Source organism: Equus przewalskii, chromosome 16, assembly GCF_037783145.1.
Source record: "Equus przewalskii isolate Varuska chromosome 16, EquPr2, whole genome shotgun sequence".
Classification (NCBI taxonomy): domain Eukaryota; kingdom Metazoa; phylum Chordata; class Mammalia; order Perissodactyla; family Equidae; genus Equus; species Equus przewalskii.
Window position 1 is genome coordinate 48,591,142 of NC_091846.1, and position 24,429 is coordinate 48,615,570.

Consider the following 24,429-nt stretch of genomic DNA (forward strand, 5'->3'; position numbering starts at 1 on the left):
ATGGAACAATTATGCAAGGGAATGTGGTTAAAATTTAATAGAAAAATTAATTGACAGGTTCTTAGAAAACTATGAAATAGAACTGAGTTTTCTATAAAGCACTTACTCATTTTTATTACTTTTATGCTACAGTTAATAAAGATTTCAAATATTCCCCCTCCTTTTTTTTTCCACCTGTTGCCAATTGTACTTTTTTTTTTTCTCCCCAAAGCCCCAGTACATAGTTGTATATCCTAGTTGTAAGTCATTCTAATTCTTCTATGTGAGATGCCACCACAGCATGGCCTGACGAGCAGTGTGTAGGTCCATACCCAGGATCTGAACCAGCAAACCTTGGGCCACTGAAGTGGAGAGCACAAACTTAACCACTCGGCCACAGGGCCAGCCCTCCCCCCACATTTTTTAATTGGTGTTTTAATTCAGCTTTGTCAGCCAATGTGGCAAATTTTAGACAGATTCATAATTCAAAATTCATAGTTTTGCATATGCTCATACTTTTATAAAGATATGCTCATATCGTATTTTATAGTTTCTAAATACATGGAGCTTTCATATATTAATTCGGGTATTTTGGGTCATAAACTCCAATATTGTATCTTTATCTTCTATGGAGGAGGTACAAAAGCTAATCTGATTTCCAATTTCCAGACAGACAATAGCAAATACTAAGTAATCCCAGGTGTTATAAACTGATTATAAAACATCTATAATAAATAGTGAGTTGACCTGGAAGAAACGATAAACACAAAAAGGTGCATAACAAATGTAAGCAACTAAAAAATAAAAACGCAGTTTAACCTCAAGTAACTGGTACATTGAAGGCAGTCAACAGGAAGGCAACACAAAACTAGTCACAGTAAGACACAAAAGAGACTTACTTATTCAAAATTACATCCCATATTTAAGAATTAATTTACAGATCATCCAAAAATACAAAACTAATTCAAGTAGAATAACTTAAAATATCAATCATTAATTTATTTGCTTGACAAGAAATGGCCAAATGTCAAAACAGTTGTATCAGTTTTTTGGCTAAACATTCCCATATATATATATATATACACACACACACACAAATATAATAATATATACTTTATATACACATTAAATATAATATACATTGTATTTCTATTTAATATATAGTCATATGTATTACAAATACATTTATATAATATAAATAACATATTTAGTATATTTACATATTTACTATAATATATAAAATATATAATAATACATATATTTACTATATATGTTACAAATAGGAGCCAACCTGGATGAAGATAGCCCTAGCTGTATGCTTGTAAGTGGCAGGAAAGTAACTACCTACTGATTCTTAAATATAGCACTTGATTACAGTGCAAATGTGCACATAATACCTGTTACTATTTTATAGAACACCTTTTACGTGCAAACACTTTGTAAGGTACTTTACTTTTTCTCTAATAATAGGATCTATTAGCTCCATTATACAGACAAGAAAACTGAAACTCAAAGTTAAGTGATTTACCCCAGGCCACAGAACTTGTGGAGAGTAAAGTTCTGAATCAAGAGCTCTTGATGCTCACTGCAATTCAAATGTGTTAAAGAAATGATGCATAGTTCAACTTCGCAGGACCTAATAAAATAAGACATACTATACTTTTAGGGAGAATTGAGGGTCAGTAATAAGAATTGGCTGGCTTCTAAACTCTTGGAATTTCCCAACTGATAGAAGCATCTTTGTTCTTCAGGGTAAGCCTCTGAGACCACACTCCATAGTTTACCCTAACGAGGTGACTCATACCCCTCAGAGAGTTCATGCTGCAAGAAGACTCACAAGAAAGACCAACCATATGATTAGAGGGCAGGGCTTCATGACATCATGTGCCCAAAGATTCAAGAAACTGCCTATGTAGTGAAGCCTCCAGAAGAACTCTAGACACTGAGGTTTGGGTGAGCTTCCCTGGCTGGCAATACTCCTTGGGTATCGTCACACATTGATGTTCGAGGAAGTAAATCGGACTACTGAACACTTAGAAGAAGAAAGTAAAGTTACCAATTTCATTCTTTCCATTTGTAATTTCCTGGAAAAAAGGCAAGTAACATATGTGTTTGTTAAAAGTTAAATAAATATCAAAGACGCTACCAAAAGCTTAACACTAAAGTAGATGAATACTATAAATAGTATAAAGTAAATGAATCGGCCATATTAAAATTTGATACATATATATTTTCAGGAATGTTGCTATTACATTAAATGAAGTATCCCTCTGGAGGAAAGATGGAAATTCTGACGGTACACAATAATGAAGAAAAGGAGAAAGTGCAAAAGAAATGAATGGCAACTATGGCCACCATGACGTAAGGTAGGGGCTCTATAAAGGTTTAACGAACCCATAGAATGACAATGATGAAAATATCGGCTTTGGTAAATTTCAGTCTTCTCTACCAAAACTAAGCAAAATTTCAGGGAAACCATTTTCAAATGCAATTCTTATCGACTTGCACAAGTTTTATTCTTCATATCTTCAGTGTACATGGCACAAATCAGTCACAATAAATGACTTCTGAACTAATTAAATCTGATATCATATTGCTTTATGAATAGTGTAGACAAGGTTTTTGGGTAGGATGTTTTTTGTTTCTAAATATCCTCCAGCACTGAGACGCATACTTAACCATAAGCTGGTTACAAGGTTTTGTTTTTTTTTGTGGCTATTCAAATCCAAATTCCCTAAGGATCTCTAACAAGCAACGCATTTCATATATCATAGCCTTTATTTTCAACATAATATTTAAATTATACAATTAAAACTTAAATTTGGATTTTTCACCAATTCATATTTTCCTCCCCAAACACTGCCACACAATTGAGGCATATTTAAACCAAGTTATTCTTTCTCAACACAATATTAATTTTAAGTATAGTAATGCATATGCTTCTACTGGGAAGAAAAAACATTTCTATTTTAAAAGATTTTTATTTAATAATGTTGAACAAGATAAATCATGTGTGGATCCTGGTATGTGGAATTGTCAACAATAAATAAAGCAAAAATGAAAATAAAAGGAGTATTTTAGGAAATACAATTATTTCTAACAATGCTTCATAAAATAAATCTCAATTGTGATAAAAAAAAAAAAGTATATAGTCTACTATTCCATAATGTAGCTTAAACTACTGACTCACATCTACTTATATTATTTAGTAGGGTTCTTTCCAGGTTTAAAAGAAAAGATTGATACAAACGTTATCATAGAGGTTCCATTTTAAATTCCTCTAAATTCAAATTCTAAAGTCAAGATTTCTTCTACAGAATATAAAAATATGTGGAATTAAAGCTGCATACAAAAATGTCTTCCAACTTTTAACTAAAACTTTTATTTAAAACTAAAATATACTATCATTTCCAAAATTAAACAGAGATTCCATCTTGCTATATTTACTCAGCTTCTACAGAAAACACATAGGAGCTGCTAGACTTTATTAAACAATAGGCAGCTTCAAATTGGCAGGCTGCTTTTCAACAGAATTTATGGGGTAGAATCTGACATGCTGGTACAAGGCTGACTCTGGATACAGACAAGCAAGACCTAACAAGAGTCTGCAAGTCCCGGGTCCTTTATCCCAGGCTTTATAATGATTTGATCTTAAGGTACACAGTTTGCTTTAGAAATACTTTCTGTAAAGTACTTTACATAATTACATTGGAAACATACTCAAATATAACCTTTTATAGTTATCAGATTCCTCTATCTAATCTCAAACTATTATTTCAAATTTGAAAATTAAGTACTCTCAAACACCGCATGATTTCACGCATATGTGGAAGATAAACAAACACATGGAGAAAGAGAACAGATTAGTGGTTACCAGAGGGGAAGAGGGTAGAGGGTCGGCAAAAGGTGTACATATGTATGGTGACAGATAAAAATTAGACTATTGGTGATGAGCACGATGCAATCTATACAGAAACTGATAAATAATAACATACACATGAAATTTCACAATATTATAAACCATTGTGACCTCAATAAAATTTAAAAAATAAAAATAAATAAATTAAAGCAATTTGGGACCAGACCAACTACATCAGGTGAGTGATCAACAAATATTAAATTATTATATATCTATTTGAAAAAAACAATTTAGGGGGATGAGGAAATATATTTGCTATCTTGATTTTGGTCTTGGTTTCACCTGTGTATATACATGTCAAACCAATAAAATAGCATACTTTACATATGTGTAATTTAGTGTACTTCAATTATAATTCAATAAATTTGAAGAAAAAAAAATTAAGTACTCTACTGGAAAAATGCAAATATGAACACATAAATGTTTTCCCTAATTAAATATGTGGCTACTCTTTTATCCACTTCTGATTCTTTTCAGAAAATATGAATTGGTGAAAAATTCGAATTTAAGTTTTAATTGTCTAATTTAGAGAAGTTAGGGAAAGTACAGACTGTTTCTATGTAACTAATCAAAAAGATCAAAATATTTGGTTTTCCTTCCTTCCCACCTTGTCTTTCAAACTACATGGCTCAATGAGAACTGTGAAGCTTTCTTAACCACCCTTCCCATCAAAGAGTTGATGAATTAACCCTTGTTCTCCCGTGGCCTCTGTAAAACATGCAGATCCCATGCAGCTACAGCCCACTGGCTACTAGGAGCTGGGGGCCCACCCTCCAGCCACAGAAGCATTATGTGTCCCCCTAGTTGAATCCTATGCTTATGAGTCTACTGTGTTTGTCCCCAGTCCTGTTTGTACTCACTACCCAGCTATTGCAATCACATTCATGTAATTAAATGTAATGTAAACTGATAAAATGAGTTCCAAATGGGAAAAAAAAAAAATGTATCCTACAAGACTAAGGTGAGTCACTAAAACAAAAAACTGTATCAAATCAAGTAGAGACGAAACAGCAATAAAGGAAAATGAGAAAAATTATAAGAACGTAGGATGACTTTGTACTCAGACCAATTCACAAGCATCTCATTCTGACTCCTCTTAAAAGAGTGATTTAGGCAAAAAAGGATACAAAGACTCCACTCTCACTAACTACTCATCTGCAAAGAGAGGTCCTTGACCTGGACCTACCTCAAAAGACTAGCAAATGGCTGGCTTAAAATGTTTAAGAAATTTGTCCTCTCTGATACTCTGCTTTAACCAAAATATTGATCCCCCAACTGCATATCTCGACTTGCCAAGTAAAGGGACTTCTCTAATATATATTTTTAGCCTGCTACTCATATAGGCTTTTTATAGAATATCTCATTTAAACCAACCGCATTACACCAAAAGAAAAAAAAAAAAGCCATGATTGCTTAAAATCTGTTTCACTACAAAGGTCAGAGCTAACATGGAAGCCTGAACGTCTTGACTTCAGGGGTTTGGGACAGGCAATGATTTCTTTACGAGGAAGCAAAAGCACGAACTATACCAGGAGCTTGATAAATTGGATTTCGTTAAAATTAAGAACTGCTATTTCACAAAAGACAAAAAAGAATGAAAAGGCAAGCAATACACTAGAAGAATATACTCACAATATATCCGAAAAAGACTCATGTCCAGAATAAATATATATATATATATACACACAAAACCTCCTATGAATCAACAGCAGAAAGACAAACAACCGATTTTTTTTTAAAGGGCAGAAGATATGAACAGGCACTTTAAAAAAAAGAATATCCAAAAGTCATATGAAAAGGTGCTTAGCACATCATTAGTCATCTGGAAAATGCAAATTCAACCCTACAGATACCGCACACTCCCATATAAATGGCTAAAATGTAAGAACTGACAACACCAGACACTAGGCAGGAGGTACAGGTACTAGAACGGTCACACATCGCTGGTGGTATCGAACACTCGGGAAGCCTGTTTGGCAGTATCTGCTAAAGCCGAACAAACATCATCCTAAGATGCAACAATTCCACTCCTAGGAATAGACACAAGAGAAAGAACTGCCTTTGTGCACCCAAAGACATATGCAGAGACATCCATAGCAGTTTTATTCATAATAGCCCCAAACTGGGAAGAACACAAAGTCTGTCAACAGGAAAAGGGATAACTAAATTGTGGTATACCTACTGCAGCAATAAAAAAGGACACACTTCTGCTACATGCAACAAGATGAATACGTCTGCTAGGCACAACTTTGCGTAAAAGAAGCCAGCCACAAAAGAGTACATGCTATGTGATTCTATTTATAGAAAGCTCAAGCACAAGCAAAACTCATTTATGGTGACAGAACTCAAGATAATGATTTCTGGAGGGGGAATAAGCATCTACTGGAAGACAGCACAAGACACGGTTCTGATATGTTCCACGTTTTAATACGGACGGCGATCACATGGATATACATTTTACCTCAACTTAAGACTTAATCAACAAATTATTTATTAATTAATACACACAGACAGACCTTAGGGGCTAACCTCAGGGTTGCTGGACCTTGGCACTATTGATATTTGGGGCCAGTTAATTTTTTGTGAGAGGGTGTCCCGTGCGCTGCAGGATATTCAGCATTATCTCTGGCCTCTCTACCCACTAAGTGTCTGTAGCCCTCACAGTCCCAGTATGACAACAAAATATGTCCCCAGACATTGCCAAATGTTCCCTGGGGGATAAAATCCACCCCCTCTCCTATTCGGAACCCCTAGGTTTAACTCCTGGTCTAACTAGAAAATGTAGTAAATCTTTCTTATGACCTCTCAAAGTCTGAATCACAGCACGATCAGGCCAGGACTTAGAAATTAAATACTAGAATCCTTGACCTAGAAGGACAGAAGGATTTAAAAGTCTTTCATTTGACACAAGAAATATTTAGCCAAGTCGCCTGATCTTAAGAAGTACTTGGGAGGCTTATGACCACGAATTCCCAGGTGATTTCCCTAGAAATTCAGTAGGTCTGGGGTGAGGCCTAGAAATCTATATTGTCTAACAGGCACCCGAGGTGATTTTTATAAACATGCAAGTCTGAGAACAGCAGTCTAAGACAGCTATATTTAATACATACACCTTAGGGAGAAAATCTTTTGACCACGTTGCATGACAAAAATCCTCAACATTTCCACAAGCATGATAAACAAGGATTTCTTTTTTTTATCCCACACTTAAAAAAGTAAAAGTCTACCAAAGTTGAAACGCTTGGTATAAGAACTATCTAATATTTCAAGAAAGATGGGCCAAGCAAGTGGCTGTGGCCTCCCCTTGGGGCCTAGGAGACTCACACCATCTCAGGATGACACGACCTTGCCTTTCAAACCAGAAGAGTAGAAAGAAAAAGCAGTAGGTAAATTTAAACTGGGATCCTGTTTTCAATAAATGTTTCCGTCATTCTTTTACCTTAACAACCTCCCTGCTTACCTCCACCGCCACTCTATCTCTGTGACAATCAGCCCCTCCTGCAATTACCACTTTCCACAAGCCACCCTAATTACCAGCTCACTCCTTCAGCACACCTGCTCCCACCAGCAGGCCGGGACTGGTCACACTCAGTGACCGCTCCAGTCCCAGTAGGAAGCAGACCATTTTTTTACCAGCCTAAGGCAAGTGCTGCCTTAGTTTCAAGGTCATCTTCTTCTCACCAGTTCTTTGTGCTCAATTCTCAACTGCCCTTCAAACTTCTCTGCTTTGCCCTTCTCCCAACACTGACCTGACACCAGGTAGTTCCCAGTTCCCTTTTGGCTAATCTGATTCCTGAGTTCTCACCTTTGTCTTCTCCAAATGTATTTCCAATGGATTGTTTGCCTTCTCTTTCTATGGCTCCCTCATAAAGATGTGATTTTAAGCCTGGCCACTAAAATTTAATGATAACTACAGTAATGATAATAATAAATTGCTATCATGTGAGTGATTCTTTTGTTTGCAGGCATTATGCTAAATGCTTTATATCAATTATCTCACTTCTTTTTCATGATTCCTTCAGATAGGCGCTAATATTATTCCTACTTTATAGAAGAGGGAGAGACTTAGATTAAGTAATTGGCTAATTCTCCCAATTCCACCTAGTCTCTGTACTTTGGCACTGCTTTTTTTCCTTGCTTCTCCTCCTCCAAAATGCATGCATATTCTCTATCCCACTTTCCTGTATCTCTCCTCATCTATACAAATATAGCATCTTCTATCCGGTTCTCTATTGAGGACCTGCATGCTCTGTGTTCTTTTTCTTAACACAGTGGTAATACCACCCCTTCTCTTTAATTATTTAACATTTTCCCTTTGAGTCTTTCCTCTTCCAAATGCAACATAAACCTCTGAAGACCCTGGTCAAATTTCACACTTCTTATACCCCCGGACATATAGCACAGTCCTACTCAGGAAGAAAACACTCAAAAACAAAAAATAAATGTATATTTTGTTGAAGTCATTTCAACAAAGCATATAATGAATGCTCAGTACATACGAGTCATTGTGCTAGATGCTAAAGATACAAAAGTGGTATGGTCTGTACTTTTAATGAGTTTAAAAACTAGTGGTGGGAAGAGGCTTGCAAACAAACAATAAGAATATTTGACAATTGCTGAAATAAGGCTATAGATAAGGAGTGCCAGAGCCCAGAGAAATGAGTAACTTTCAAAAAGGGGATGGGGTTGATAGAAAAGATTTTTCAGGAAAAGAAGTAACTTATGAAGGGCGTTAGTAAAGATTAGGAGACCACACCAACATTAGAGGACATTCCCAACCAAAAGACCAGTGTGTAAAGACAAAGAGTGAAAGACCAGGTGGGCATGAGGAATGGCGGTAAATTGAGAAAGGCTAGAAGGCAGAGCTGGAGTACAGGGTGGGAGAAGGGAGGAGGGGCAGACCTGAAGCCATGTTAAGGAGCTCGGGCATTCTCTGAGTAACTGGCCAGGGTATAAAAAGGAGAGAAACAAGGACTGAAATAAATGGGTGAGCCAAATTTACCCCATCAGTGACCGTAGAATCTTATAGACTGGACACAAGCATTACACAAAACTAGACCGCACCCTTTCATAAGGTGTTTCCATAAATAGTCAACACGATTTTTCATCATCATCTTCAATACCATCACGATTACTCCAGCCACTAGCTTACAAAAGAGTGCCTCTAATATTCTACTGTATATTTGGGGGCAACTGAGTGGCTGTGCTGCAGGAAGTAAGCAGCAAACCATCGGGAGCTCATATTCAGTTGACCACTTTTTTTTAACTTTTTTTTTACACCTCTTAGAATCTACAATAAAAAAAATGGCATAAAAGGAATGCAAGTAATGGCTTAAAAGATAAAAGCCTTAAAGACTATGCTTATTTGTTCCTCACCACATTCCAGAAAGGACTCCAAGTGAAGGAATGTCTGTGGATTTCTATTACCATATACTCTTGAGCTCCCATTTCCACAGGTAATGAAACTATAAATTTCTTTAATACTACAGCTTCAAAAAATTACTAGGTGCTGTAAACTTTGCAGCTCTACCAAGATGTTCTTTCAAAGTGGCATGATTAGATTTCTGAGCAACTTGGAAATCACCATGAAGCCATTTAAAAAAATTTTTTAACCTGATCAGACCCATAAATGCCACAATCTTTACAGAGAATGACAGAAAAACCACTGCCATTAAAATTTCCAGAGTTCTTCATTTCCTACATACAGGTAGATGTATTGACTTCAAAAAGTCTCAGATAGATGAAGAGTGACCTTTCATTAAAGAACAAAAACCTTAAGTGTTAATTATCTGTCATTTCTCTTCAAACCCTAGACCCTGAAACTTCCACATTCCTGGAGACTAAGTGCAGATCTCACGTCAGGGAATATGGAGCTCCCCAACAAATGTGTCTTCTCTCAACAGCTTCCCCGTATAATTAACGCATCTTGTAGAAATCACTTAAACCTCTTATTCCCAGAGCTAACTCGTTAAACTTACACTTGATTAGCCTCAACCAACATCTGTTAATGGCCATGGTGGAGCTGATAACAGTGGCGGTGACAAGGAAATTAAAACATTCTGACAACTACAAGATTCTCTTGGCTTCCACTGTCTAACACGTAACCAAAAATCATCCTCTAAAATCCTGTGCTGACACCATTATTATTTTTGTTTTGCCCAGGTCAACTATTTTTTAAATATAAAATCCAGTTCAATTATGGATAGCAGATTGAACCAGAGGAACAAACCCAAATGTGTCCACCGTTCTGAAGCTTAATATGATACCAAAGACAACGACCAAAGTGTATATTACTTCAAAAATAAATAAGCAAAGAATGTTCTATTTACATCGTGGTTTTTTCTGGGGAAGTCAAATTATAAACCTATCTCTTACTAGGTAGAAGAGCTGCTACGTTGCCTCCTTCTAGGACTAAATGTTCTCCTTCCACCACTCACAAACCTATGAGGGTAGAGACTGGAGGAAAAGAAGATACAGCAAAGCAGAGCTAAATTTCTCCCAAAATGCATGGAGCATCATTTTCCAAAGCTGTGAGACTCATTACCACCTTGGGCAAATTGCCTGTCTGCCAATGCAGCCCCAAATGACCTTAATTACATTAATTAGGGCAATTTCTTCCTTCACAGCATCTCATTGTTTGAAGGCTCTGTCTCAGCCTTGGAGCCAGTACCCTCCTTGGCTCAGCCCCATCACAGACGTCTCATTTCTCCCACTGCTTATAACACTGCTCCTAATTACGCTTCAGTGTGTCCTTGACTCATTTTTTCTCCAAGACCCCTTCTCTCTCTCTGACGACAGATGGGTATTATGTAGCTTCCACAGAGCATGGGTAATAACGTCCCTGCAATGACTGCAGAACACAACCTTACGGTTAGAGGCTGATTTACAACCTGATTTCTCATAGAATTTACCCAGCTACCGATATGTAAAGTGATTTAACTGCTGTTTGTGACAAATGTTCTAATAACCATTAATCAAACACCTAAGCATTGGTAACTGTTAATAACACTCGAAATACTGCCAATGTGCCTGCAGTCAGAGACGGTGTTTTGACTGTCACTGTAGAAAGAAAACATGTCACAACAATTTGACCAGAGATGGTATAAAAAGCAGTAGTGTCATGACGGCAGCGGGGGCCTTTTAACAGGACGGGGCTGTGGCTGCTCCTATGGGTCTCGCAGTTTCCTGAACTTAGGTTCCTGGAGTTGTAACCAAAAACCTGTACAGGAAGGGGCCTTGCATCCCCTAAGGCACCGTGTCTCCAAATCCAGGCTGCATACAAGTACCAAGCTGGCTGCACCCCAGTTACCCACTTTTACATAAATTCCCAGGTCCCACGCTGGAGATGCCAATTCAACACATCTGGGGAGGGGCCCAAAAATGAGCAGACATGTATACTCTTCTTAAACTCCCCACTAGTTCTGATGTGAAATCAAGTTGAAAAATACCCAATATTATCCTCTCCACCCCCTGCCAAGATTCTGATTTCACGGGCCCCAGTGTTGGTGAAAAGGGTTGCCAATGCTCTAGAAATCACAACTACTGATGGAAGGATGTCATCTCTCTCAGGTATCTTAGGTCAGGAAAAGAAAAAGTTTGCAAAGAACTGTGAACATCCAGCCCTCTCATTTTACAAATGAGAACTCTTGATTTAGCCCCTAAAACCTATTTCTCCCCCACTCCTCCAACCAGCCTTCCTCATATCTGTAAATGGTATCAAATCCACCCATTAGTAAAAAATCAGCAAACTTGGGCACCATCTTTAGCCGTCATCTCCACAAGAGGCTTTCCCGGACCCATCTCTTGCTTTTGGCTACAGGTGGCAGAAAACCCAACTCCACTCACATAAACTGAAAAAGTTGCAGGTAGGTGGTAATCAGGTTTGTTCCCATCACAGTTCAGGGAAGTTTTTTCCAGTTCTCTCAAGAGTGCTCTCCTCAGCTTCATCACCACTCTCGTAGTGAAACGACTATAACAGTTCCAGATATTAAGTTCACACACAACAACCAACGAGAAAACTTTCTCAGGAGCCCCAAGAAAACTTCTCTCCTCTTGCATTGGCACAAACTGAGATACAATCCTTGGGACCACTGGATCTCCAGGTACAAACTTATAAACTGGCTTGGGCCTGGATTCCTGAACAAATCAATGGCATTTCCCATCTTGGAGCTGGGGATGGGGCCAGCTTTCCTGCAGCCTATGGGTGAGTGGCAGAGGGAGAGAGAAAGGAAGAAAACATTAACATTTTATGAGGAAAAGAGAGCTGGAGAATCTGCTACATAATCCAATCTAGAGTAAGTTTCCTCTTTTTACTCTCTCAGAGCACCACATTCTTTGCCTTCACAGCCGTTATCATGATTTGAAATTGGATATTTGTGGATAGGCAGCTAACACTTACAGAGCGCTTATTAGATGGCAGTGTTCTAAGTGCTTATATGAATGAATTCACTCAATCCTCACAACAACCCTATCGTCCCCATATTACAGAAGTGGAGATGAAGGTATGGAGGGGTGCTCCAGGGCCATGGAGACCACGAGCGGTGGAGCTTTGAGTCCCAGCAATCAGACTCTAGAGCCCAGGTGCTCTTTATACTCCTCCACAAAACTATCAGACACATGAAGCAGGTAATGCATTTGTTTTATACCCCACTCCATATCAGCATCCAATACAGTACCAGGCACAGAGGAAACATTCAATTCACCTAATAACCGAACAAATGAATAGACAGGGAAGGAATGAACGAGGCAATGAACAAAGGAACAACTAGAAAAACCATGATCCAGATTAATAGACTGTTCACATTATACAATTAATTAGGGAAAAGTGGGGCCAAGACCTTCAATTTCCTGCATCCTGCCTGGCTTCTCTAGCTGGAGGTCTGTTACCTCTGTTCCATATGGTCACACCTGCATAGTCAATAATAAATGGTCTTTTCTCCTTCGAAAAGCTACCAAACAGCAAACAGAAACTCAAGCAGGAGTTAGTCACTTCTTTTGAGACAGAGCTTACATGAACACGTTCAAAACAGAGAATGATAGGAGTTAAGGATGGGATTTTCCTGTATTTACCCCACCTGCATTAGACAAGTGAACATTTTGTTCACTGAGAGTAAGAACCAAAAACTGAAAACATACAAAGCCCTTTGCAGTATCAGGTACAGAGGAAATTTTACAAACATTTTTTAAATCAACAATTTTTAGTAAACTAAACAGTTCAAAGTCTCCACCAGATTTATGGAGATTAAGTACATGCAAAGCATTTGTTGTACTTCTCTTTCACAGTGGCAGCATGACTTTTAAAAATAGATCATCTGGAAAAGTAAGTAGCTAAGGAAAAATTACAGGGCATACATGTGTCAGTTCCCACTGTCAATGTCCAAAATTAACTCTGCTCTCAGAAGAAAGATCATAGCAAAATCAGAGCAAACAATGTTTCCAGAGAAACTATTAATGGGTATAATCACATGCGCACAAAACCTATTAACCTGACTGGCTCCTAAGTAAATGGGTTAATGGAAACAGGGTAACTCTAATCCAATGCTAACGAATATCAACTCTCCTACTCACTATGTACATTACAGCTTGTCCCTCTACAGAAGAGACCCGTGAGTCTATCCTCCACTTTGGGAGCAAAAGAAAACAACCTTAGTAAATAAGCAAACATGTTATGAAACTATTTCCATGTTTGCCTTTGGCCTTAATAAGCAGCCATATTTTGCTGTTTTCAACAATGCAGCATCAGCAATATCTGTGTCTTCAAGCCAAGCTTAATAATGGAAAGCAGGTTTTCAAAGATTATTTCAATCATTAATAAAGGACGATGACAAAAACAGAGAAGTTCATTTAGAAAACACAGACTGCGGGGCCGGCCCTGTGGCCAAGTGGTTAAGCTCACACACCTGGCTTCAGTGGCCCATGATTTCACCAGTTCGGATCCTGGGTGTGGACATGGCACCACTCGTCAGGCCATGCTGAGGCGGCGTCCCACATAGCACAACGAGAGGCACTCACAACTACAATATACAACTATGTACCAGGGGGGCTTTGGGGAGAAGAAGGAAAAAAAGGATTGGCAACAGATGTTACCTCAAGGCCAATCTTAAAAGAAAGAAAACACCCACAGCTTCATCAATGGAGCAAAAGGGGTCACCTACACCACACAAGGGATTGAACGCTGAAGAAATTGTGGAGACGCTCATAGGTAGACAGATTATGCCTGAAGGCAATGAGATACTGAGGAGAAAATGCCCTTTTTTGAGGAGAAGAGGAAGTGGCAGGGGGCCTTTATTTATAAAGGCAAATGACTGGTATTTTTAAATTTTTCCTGGAAAAATAAAGCCATCTTTCCATGTGTCATTTTTTCTTTAAAGTAGAACCTCAACCCACAGCAATACTGCACAGCATGAATACTATCTTACTTTGTAAGCTTGGTTCATGCCCCAGTGGCCAGTGAAAACTATCATCAACCCATCAACTGCTCTTATTATAAACATTAGATAAAATGAATACAAGGGAAGTAATTATTCTATTACAAGGGCATGCTGACTAAGCAAATAAAGAAATCCAGAATACAAATCCTACATCTTATTCTCAGTCAACAGTTCACTGCGGACATTGGCCAGAGTTTTTTTCTTTCCCAATCCCTAGTCTGACCCTGATGGATCTCCTCTCCATTTTCATTTCCCTTTTCAATGAAAAAAAACTGAGACACCTCTTAGGCCTTCTCTGTCCTTTTTAGGATAAGTCTTAAAAAACAGGGCCTGGCGCCAGCCCTGTGGCCAAGTGTTTAAGTTTGTGCACTCCACTTCGGCAGCCTGGGGTATCGCAGGTTTGGATCCTGGGCACGGACATGGCACTGCTCATCAAGCCATGCTGAGGCAGCATCCCACACAGCACAACCAGAGGCACTCACAACTAGAATATACAACTGTATACTGGGGGGCTTTGGGGAGAAGAAGAAGGAAAATAAAGAAAGATTGGCAACAGATGTTAGCTCAGGTGCGAATCTAAAAAAAAAAAGAGAAAACCAGGGCCCAAGACGGCACTGGCCCAGTGGTGTAGTGGTTAAGTTCGCATGCTCTGCTTCAGGGGCTGGGATTCACAGGTTTGGATCCTGGGCACAGACCTAGCACTGCTTATCAAGCCATGCTGTGGTGACATCTCACATAAAATAGAGGAAGACTGCCAACAGACATTAGCTCAGGGCCAATCTTCCTCTTGTTGCTTTAGGAAGATTGTCGCTGACCTAACACCTGTGCCAATCTTCCTCACACACACAAGAAAATCAGGGCCTACAAAAATGGTGCATTTTAGATTTGGGAGTAAAAACCTGCAGACGCCATTCAAAGTATTACATAACTAAGCAGTCTTCCAAATGAGATCATGTGTGCATAGAGAAGCCTGAATAACTGAACTGAACTGAAACTGAAAAATAATCCACTTATTGCAAGGATATATTCACAACACCACTCTTGCTGATCATCTTCCAGATTCCTCAATGCTCAATTCACATTATTCAGAGAAAAGGCCCTGGAGATGCCTGTTCTCATGTTGGCAGCATTAGTAAACCTCCTGTGTTTTGATAGGAGGGAACAAAGTCCATCTCAAACTAGTCTATAAAATTTTTTCAGCAACTACATAATTTGCTTATTAAAAAATGCCTGCCTTATAATCCCATTCAATATTATCAGTATTATGTCTCTAAAATGTTTAACATTTATAACAAAAAAATAATATTGTGCAAACAATACAATCAACACTTGTTAAAATTAATAACTTTGTCCTTGCCAAGAGACCTTAAACTCTCACCAGTGGATTTAAATTCCTTGAGGCCAGGGACCAATGCTTACTCCACTTAGCTCCAGTTTGTTGGAATGAACCCTTTTATAGAACTGGGTCCCCAGCATACAACCATGAAGAGACAAGCTCTCTCTCTCCATGGAGCTGACATTCTAGGAGTGGTGACAGTACCTCCAGAAAGTGGTTAAAAAATTAATTTTAAATATGTAAGTGCCAAAAGGGAAACAAATAAAGGGCTGAGATGGAAGTGGAAAATTGGGATATCTACCTACTTTATTAGATAGAGGGTCACAGGGACCAATTTGAGGAAGTGACACATGAGTTAAGCAAAGAACTGAAACCTGAGAAAAAGCAAATCTATCAAAGAAAGGGAACCACACATGCAAAGGCTTTGAAGTCATCTAAGAGTTGGGCTTGTTTAAGGATGACTGAAATGTAGAAAGTGTGCTGGAGGGGAGCAGTTGAAGATGAGACTGATGGGGGTGGAGTCATACAAGATCTCGTGAGAAGAAATTTGCCTATTACTCTGAGTCCAAAGGGAACCTGACCTGGTTTGTGTTTTACAAGGACCACTCCTAGTGCTCCATGGAAGATGCCGTGGATAGGAGGGCAACAGTAGAGCAGGACAAAGAGTTGAGAAGTCTAATAGTCCCAGCAACAGATGATGGGGCTCAGACTCGGCTGGTGTTGTGGTGATGGAGAGATGTGGACACATTAAAATTAAGTTTTGGAACAGAATCAACATGACTTCCCTCAAGGGCTGAAACTGGGGAGTGAAAAGTAGGACTCAAATATAATTCCTGGCTTACTGGCATCAGCAACTACATATTCAAGTGCAGATGTCAAGTAAGCATTTAGATATTGAAAAAAGCTGGAGCTCAGAGGAGAGGGCTGAGCTACAGTGACAAATTTGGGAACCATCAAAAAAATTTTACAAAATGGGTGTTAGAAGTGCAGGTGGTTTGGAAACCCAGATCTGCTACTTGCTAGCTTGTGTCCTTAGGAAAAGTACAGACGTAGTTTTCTCACCTATAAAATGGGGATAGACATACCTATTTTTAACAGGATTGTCTACAGCAAAGGTCAGCAAACACTTTCTGTAAAGGGCCAGATGATAAAGATTTTGGGCTTGGTAGCCATGGAATCTCTGTGGAAAATACTCAATACTGCCATTGTAGCATGAAAGCAGCCATGGACAATATGTAAACAGATGAGTGGGGTTGTTTTCAATTAAAACTGTAATCACAAAAACAAAGGCCCCTTTACCGACCCCTGGTCTAGAGCAGTAGTTATCTAAGTGTGGTCCTGGACCAGCAGCATCAGCATCACCTGGGAATTGTTAGAAATGCAAATTCTGGACCTCACCTCAGACTTGCGGAAGCAGAAACTCTGGGGGCGGGGGTCCAGCATCAGTAGTATAACAAACCCTGCCGGTGATGCATGCTAAAGAAAATAATATATATTGCTTAGAGATATTATTAATACCCATCTAGGGGCCAGCCCCACGGCATAGTGGTTAAGTTCAGCATGCTCTGCTTGCATGGCCCAGGTTCACAGGTTCAAATCCGGAGCACAGACCTATACCACTCGTCATGTTGTAGTGGCAAGCCATATTAAAATGAACAATTCAATTCCAAATATGTCTCCAACCTAACTTCCAATAGAAAGAAATGTTTAACACCAATTAAATTCCAGATCCCTAATGGCATATTAGCTATTAATTAATAGTCTCTATTGCTATGACTAACACATTTTATTTACATGAACATAAAATAAACAAATTTATCAAATGCTGTTGATTATTATAAGAGAATAATTTGACCAATGGAAAACATTTAACATCAATGAAGGAGGTTAAAATATAAAGGGGTGTCAAGAAATAGAATATAGTACCACCTGTTCTGATATTTCTTTAATATTGCTGTTAGAAAGTGGGCAGAGATCTGCCTTTTGAACCTGCTTCAAATTAGATAAAAGAATTGTGGATGAATATAGAGGAGTCGTGCCCACTACCACCACTAGACTATGTTCATGCTAACAGGCCTTTGCAAAATTCCATATAAAAACTAAAATAAAATCAGTACACAAGGGTTAACAGCCTTAGAAGGAGCCAACAGGAAAGTGCAAGGATGAGATACCAGATCATTTCTCAGAAAACGGAAGATCAACTTCTACAACTGGAAAGATATTCAATCAAGCAGATAGTGCACAATATTTAAAGAGTTAGGCAATTGGCTTTGGGTGGTCTTCAAAGTGAGCAACAGGATCAGGGCGGCCCAACACAGAGTAATGAGGTATCCCAACAAGCATAAAGAGCATGCTACTGGACATCTGAGGGGAAGAAGTATTTGGAGAAGCAAGCAAGAAGGACATCAGTTTAATTTCAGGTAAATTCAGAAAAGTCTCTCTGGCTGCCCAGGTAACAAGAATTAAGTGGCTGAAACCAGGGCAAGAGGTGAATTGAATAAGCTGGGAGCCATTTAGGGCCTGAAAATAGATTTGCTTAGTGGTTTGTAAAAGCCCTAAGCCATAAACGTATTTGTCCAGATTATGTAACCTATTAGAGAAAACGCATATGAAGATACAATTATGACATATAAAAAGAAGATATAATTGTGAGATACAAAAGACTACTTGATGTGCTCAACCGGAAGCACTGTTTGACTTAGAATCTGAAATTAGTGATAAACTACTCTCAGGTTATATAATAATGATTGTACGAAGCTCCATGGTTCTAACTCCAAGAATTTTACAAATTCACGCAAAATTTGCTGAATGCATGATTTCAGTTCCAAAGTGAAGACTATCCAACGGGTTAAGGGCATCCACAACATAAAAGAGCTAAAGCAGCAAATTTAGGCTTCTATATTTAGCCAGGAAGATACCATTACTTCGAGATCCTCTTTCCAACCCAACCTCTTACGAGAAATGAAACTTGGAAGAGATCAGTAACCTACAAAATAATAAGTCCCATATCCTTTTGGAGGGACTGCAGAAACCTGTGTCAAGATGGTCTGAAATTAAACCAACTAAAATTTTAATCCTATATTTTTTCCCTTTCTGTCATATGATCATAGATTATCAGGGACATATTAAATAACATCTGAAAGTTTAAACCCAAAGTTTTCCAAACTTATGGTGGTTCAGAATCCTTTTAAAGGTAAGTTAAAATGTTAATATAATTATTTTACTGTTACTTTGTCTAAATATGTTCACAAAAACCTAGATATAAGCTTCATATGCTTATAGCCCTAGCTTTTAAACAACGCTGAAACCAAAACCAATTTACAAAATACCCACAAACACAAGTATAAAGCCAGTTACATTTAGACTAACAACTTAAATTCAATGTGATGAAAGATGCTACTTTCTAAAACAATATGACTATGGCACCGATGCTACAGCACAGACTCAGCACGTAGCTGTTACTATGAACCCTGTGGTTTTTTTTTTTCTTTTTTGAACCGCTTTTCTCTATTTGAACTCCTGCAAAACCATACTTCATACATCAGGTCACTGGGCTTTATCTAATCTTAAAATTTACATATTCTTTTCTCTCTAACCCAAGGCAATTAAGATGGCTTGACTTGGTGCCAATGTTTCTTGCTTTATTGTATATGTTTTATAATGAAGATAAGATGCATTATTTTTATATTTTATAATTTTATACTTAATACCACATAATTATATACTTTTATATTATAATAAATACAGTTTAACATTTTATACATTATATTTTTAAAACTTTATAATACTTATATACTTTATGATTCTATAAAATATATTCAAATGTATGATTGTACCTGTTCTTAAATACATATCCTAAAGAGTTTTCATTCTAAACTAAAGTAGTTATAAAATTACAAATAAATTCTCATAGTTTACTTCCTGGCCATTCCTAAGGACAGTACGAAAAAGATACACCAGAGGTCAGCTTCACCAGCCTGATGAATCATATAGACTTTTTATTTCCCATAAAAACAAAAGTACATACTGGCACAACTATATCAAATCATGCATTCAGCATTAATTCACCATTTTACAAATTAATAAGCATATTTAACTGTGGAGATTGTTAATATAAAACTGGGGAAAAGTAGACAAATACTGCATGACCTCACTTATGTATGGACTCTAAAAGAGTCAAACTCCTCAATGCAGACGGTTGATTTATGCATTTGGTGCTTGCCAGGGGCTGGGGGATGGGAGAAATGGGGAGATGTTGGTCAAAGCTTACCAACTTTCAGTTATGCAGGATCAATAAATTCTGAAGCTCTAATGTAGAAACAGCATGGTGACTATAGTTAATAATACTATACTATATATTTGAAGTGTGCTAAAAGAGTATATCTTAAGTTTTCTCACCATGCACAAAAAACAATAACCATGTGAGGTGATGGATATGTCTTTTAATCAGCTTGATTATGGTAATCCTTTCATTTGATAGGTATATCAAAACATGACATCATACCCTTAAATATATACAATTTTGATGTGTTAATTATACCTCAATAAGGTTGAAAAACAAACTAAAATAAACCTACTGTATTAAAAAAAAGAGTGGGAAAAAGTGATAGCATAAAAGTTTATAACACTAACAATTAAAAACTAATTTTTCAACAATTGCATTGTAGAGTAGCAGGTTTAGAATCCGTCTGCCTGGACTGGAATCTGCTTCTTTTTCTTTTTTTTTTTTTCTGCTTTTTCTCTCCAAATCCCCCCAGTACATAGTTGTATATTTTAGTTGTGGGTCCTTCTAGTTGTGGCATGTGGGATGCCACCTCAGCATGGCCTGATGAGTGGTGCCATGTCCGCGTCGAGGATTCAAACCGGCAAAACCCTGGACCACTGAAGCAGAGAGCAAGAACTTAACCACTCGGCCACGGGGCTGGCCCCTGGAATCTGCTTCTTTATTATAGGCCTTGTGTCCTTAGGGAAATAATTTAACCTATCTATACCTCAGTTTTCCCATCTATAAAATGAGGGGGATGCTGGTACATAGTTCACAGTTATTGTGAAGATAAAATGTGATTCCTAATAAAAGCACTACAGGCAGTGCCATCACCAGCAAGAGCTCAATAAGTACTAGCTTTTAAGGAAATGCATTAAAAAGTTACTCAGACAGACAAACTATGGTGTACAGTATCGTTATAACCTTAAAGAAACAAGTCAATAACATCCTTAGTTGATGCCTCACAATGAGTTATTAAATTTGTGTTAATATTTTATGTAGACTATAATCAAAGCAAAATCCTTTTCCTGTATATTCTACTAAATTAAATTATAATTGATCTGTTACCTCATTTTACAAGGGGCTACATCTAAGTGACTGCATGTTGACTTGGTTCAGACATGCCAACATAGCCCAAAGGAAATGGGACTCTTCAACAGCCATCTAGATGACTTCAAAAAACAAACAAAGGCCCTGAGATTTAAAAAAAAGTTAACAGAATTGTTCGGATTAATTATTCAGACTGGCTGTCATCTTATTCACCAAATTGTCAACTCTCTATTTATTTTTGTCTGGTTTTCTTAATAGCTAGTATATCAAACATGCTGAATGCTGTTATTTCTCTGGATGCAAATAAAGCTTTAATGTTTGCAAAAACTTATCATAATTTAAAATTAGAATATATTCCTAAAAAGTCATTTATTTCATCTGCAGAACTTAAAACTTTTGCTTGAAAGGTAAAGTTTTCATTCAACATATGGATAGCCTTATGATGCCTAGCAGAATAATGTCTACGTAGGGAAGAAGATACACACAGCTGTTAAGCTAGAAAATGAAGAGTTTCTTAAAAATCTTCTGTAGTCAGATATTCCTCCTCATACTCACCTTGAACTTTCAAGTATGAGAACAACTGCAAAAACAACTAAGGGAACAGAAGTGGTCATATAACCAATCAAATGAACAAAATCATCGAGGGCAGTAGTTCTCAAGCTGTGGTCCCCAGGCCAGTAGTCTGAGCATCATCAGGGAACTTGTTAGCATCAGAAACTAAGGGTGGAAGAGAGTAGATTAGTCTGTTTTAACAAGCTCTCCTGTGATTCTGACACACACTCAAGTTCTCGAACCTCTGGCTTGTGATAAACAAGCTCTGATAATGAACAGCCTCAATCTTCATTATAATATTTCCTCACAACTGGGGGGCTCTGGGCACACATTTTTACCTTCCCCCAGATTCTGCAGTCAAGATTCTACCACGGAGCCAGGGCAAATTAGCCTCCACCTCTGATCAGGAGAAGGGGAGAGAACAAAAACGTGACCACAGCAAGCATGAAGAGAGAAAGACCTACTCATCCAGAATAGCACAAACTACGCAGAAAGCAGAGAGAGAAATGGGAAAACTTCCAGATTTCTATTTCTCTGATTTCCTGACTAGTACACTCCCAAAGCCACTGACCATGAACTACGCGGAAGAACTGAGAAATGACCCTCTTGAGATATATCAACAAAAATTAAGTTGAAAATTGCCTACCTGAATAAAGCTCAAAAAACACTAAATATTTTAAGAGGAACAAAAAACCTACAGATTTAGAGAACTTAGAATTGGAAAAAAACGGTATCAAGTTCATTTTTAATTTTAAGAACACAGTTTGTAAAATCTCTGAAAACACATTCTTGCGAGTTTCAAGAAATATATACAGAAACAAAATCAATGAAAATTATAGCAATCATGTTTTTGTCTTTTAAATGATGGCTCATTCTATAATTACGAAATATAATTTTCATGTTGTTGAGTCTCATGCAAATATTAATTATCATCTTTAATCTAACAATATTTATAAACACTAACTATTGCTTTTTTAATATTGTAAAATATAAGAAGATAAAACAATTTCTGCTTTTTAATAGGGAAATTGAGATAATGCCACACAGCCTCTTTCTGAAAGTAAAGATAAACATTTAAAGAATATTAGTGACCTACCCTAGATCTTAGGTAAAGAATCAGATATTTATGCCAGCGGGATTTTTAACATGAAGTTTTAACTCAACTTACACCGCTGGGATTTTTTAAAGTATCGTATGTAGAGTTAAGCACTTTTACTAGTTCAAATATCCAAGTTTGGCTGAAATGTGCCAAAGCTGACATTCCTTCTATGCAAGACTACACAGGCTTGAGTAAATGGGAACCAATCTACATTGGCATATATTTGATCTGGAACTGGTTTGTTTGCTCCCAAACTCACCTTTCTTTGCATCTGGGAGAAACAGCTCTTCATTAGCCCTTCTGGCTAGGTGCTTGCTCCTCCAGACACACATCCTTAAAAGTTGACTCTGACCCACCAGGCAGGTGTGGAGTCAGAAGGCACATCACCATGGCAACCCCCCACAACAGAGCAAAGCTACCAGCACAACACTCATATCTCTGAGGTCACATGTAGATCCACCCGAAAAGATGTGTGAATAGATATTCTGCAAAATATTATCACTGTATATATAGAAACCACAAACCTCCATCTCAGTGGCTTGGCATAAACACAAACTTGACCATTTAGCTATGGTCACCTATGTCCCGGTTTGCCCTAAACTGTCCAGGTTATACTTGTTATGCTTGTCTAATTATTGGCAGTGCCCCTTTTCACAATAAAAATTGTCCTAGATTAAACAATAAATTATATGGCCATCCTACAGACAGGCCTATTTCAGAAAAGGGGTAGGCATGAGAGACAAACCAGAGGCCAGTTTGTTTGGGGATGTCTGCAGGCCTCCTGCTCTAGGCTACCTTCCATACTTCGTTCAGTGACTGTGGAAAACACCTAGTAGACTCTCGACAACAATTTTAAAATCCAACTAAATAATTCTCCACTTCAAATGTAGAACTCAGGGGCAAAGCAAACAGCAGGTCTTTTTCCTTCCTATTTCAAAGGTGCCCAGAACCATCCAGAGCTCTATTCTACCTAATGGACACTGCTAGACGGTAATAATGTGACGAATTCATCCCTTTAACAAGTTCAACTGCAGGATCATCACTTCTGGGAGTTTTACTTAAAAATTCTTCCCCAAAATGGTCCTAACTCCCCCTACTATGAGAGCCATATTGAGCGAATTCAGATGCTCAGAAGGAAACGTGACAAACAGCACAGTGTCTGATGACTGCACTTCTCCACTCAACAATATTTATGCCTAAGATCCAAAATCACAGCCCTTAGATCTCCGAAGCCAACCCTGAGATGTGTTTTGTTTGGCCCAGGTAGGAACTTAACTGTTTCAAGTATTTGCTAATACTTTAAAATGTGGACGCAAAGAAAAACCCAGATTTCCACCTTCTCTCAGGACATCAGAAGCTCCAGCAACACTAGACTTGTATTCTATTAATGCAGTTTCCAACTGGAGCTGAGCACCATCTTGAGAAAGGACACCCACCAACCAGTCCTCCAAGGTCCTCACTCAACCCTCTTCCCAGGCACTTGAGTTTATAACCCCTGATTTCTGGCTGGAGGTACTCCTTAGGCAGACAACACGTGGCCTTTCAAATTAACAATCCTCTGCCAGCGATTCTCTAGGTTTGAGGAAAACAGGAATACATATCTTTGGACCAAAGACTCAACTGGGAAATGGCAATAAGCAGGAAAAGTCAGGGGTTTTTTTCCTTCCACCAAAAAGCCATATGACTTCCACTGCTCCTACAGGACCAAAAGCGGGAAATGAGCCTAAGCCTGGTATCATTTGTAAAGTAATAGCACATTCAGCCTCTAACACCTAAATACAAAATGAAGGTAAACACAAG

At 38.0% G+C, this 24,429-nt stretch overlaps 1 protein-coding gene and 1 long non-coding RNA gene across 12 annotated transcripts in view; one reads left to right on the forward strand and one right to left on the reverse strand.

The window, feature by feature from the left end:
* The window catches only part of TBC1D4 (TBC1 domain family member 4), a 175,987-nt gene that overhangs the window by 148,487 nt on the left and 3,071 nt on the right, over positions 1-24,429 (reverse strand). Inside the window, exon 1 of one of the 11 annotated variants that reach the window (XM_070578468.1) lies at positions 22,889-23,030. The exons of 9 other annotated variants lie outside the window; for them this stretch is intronic. In XM_070578468.1, the coding sequence (XP_070434569.1) occupies positions 22,889-22,921 (33 nt within the window). In that variant the 5' untranslated portion in view covers positions 22,922-23,030. Of the gene's footprint in view, positions 1-22,888; positions 23,031-24,429 lie in introns of those variants that run through there. One more of the 11 variants, XM_070578462.1, reaches the window with a different exon arrangement.
* LOC103552110 (uncharacterized) lies at positions 1,906-10,222 on the forward strand. The gene is made up of 3 exons (XR_545163.2): positions 1,906-2,074; positions 2,217-2,345; positions 10,061-10,222. It is a non-coding gene; the product is annotated as an uncharacterized lncRNA (long non-coding RNA).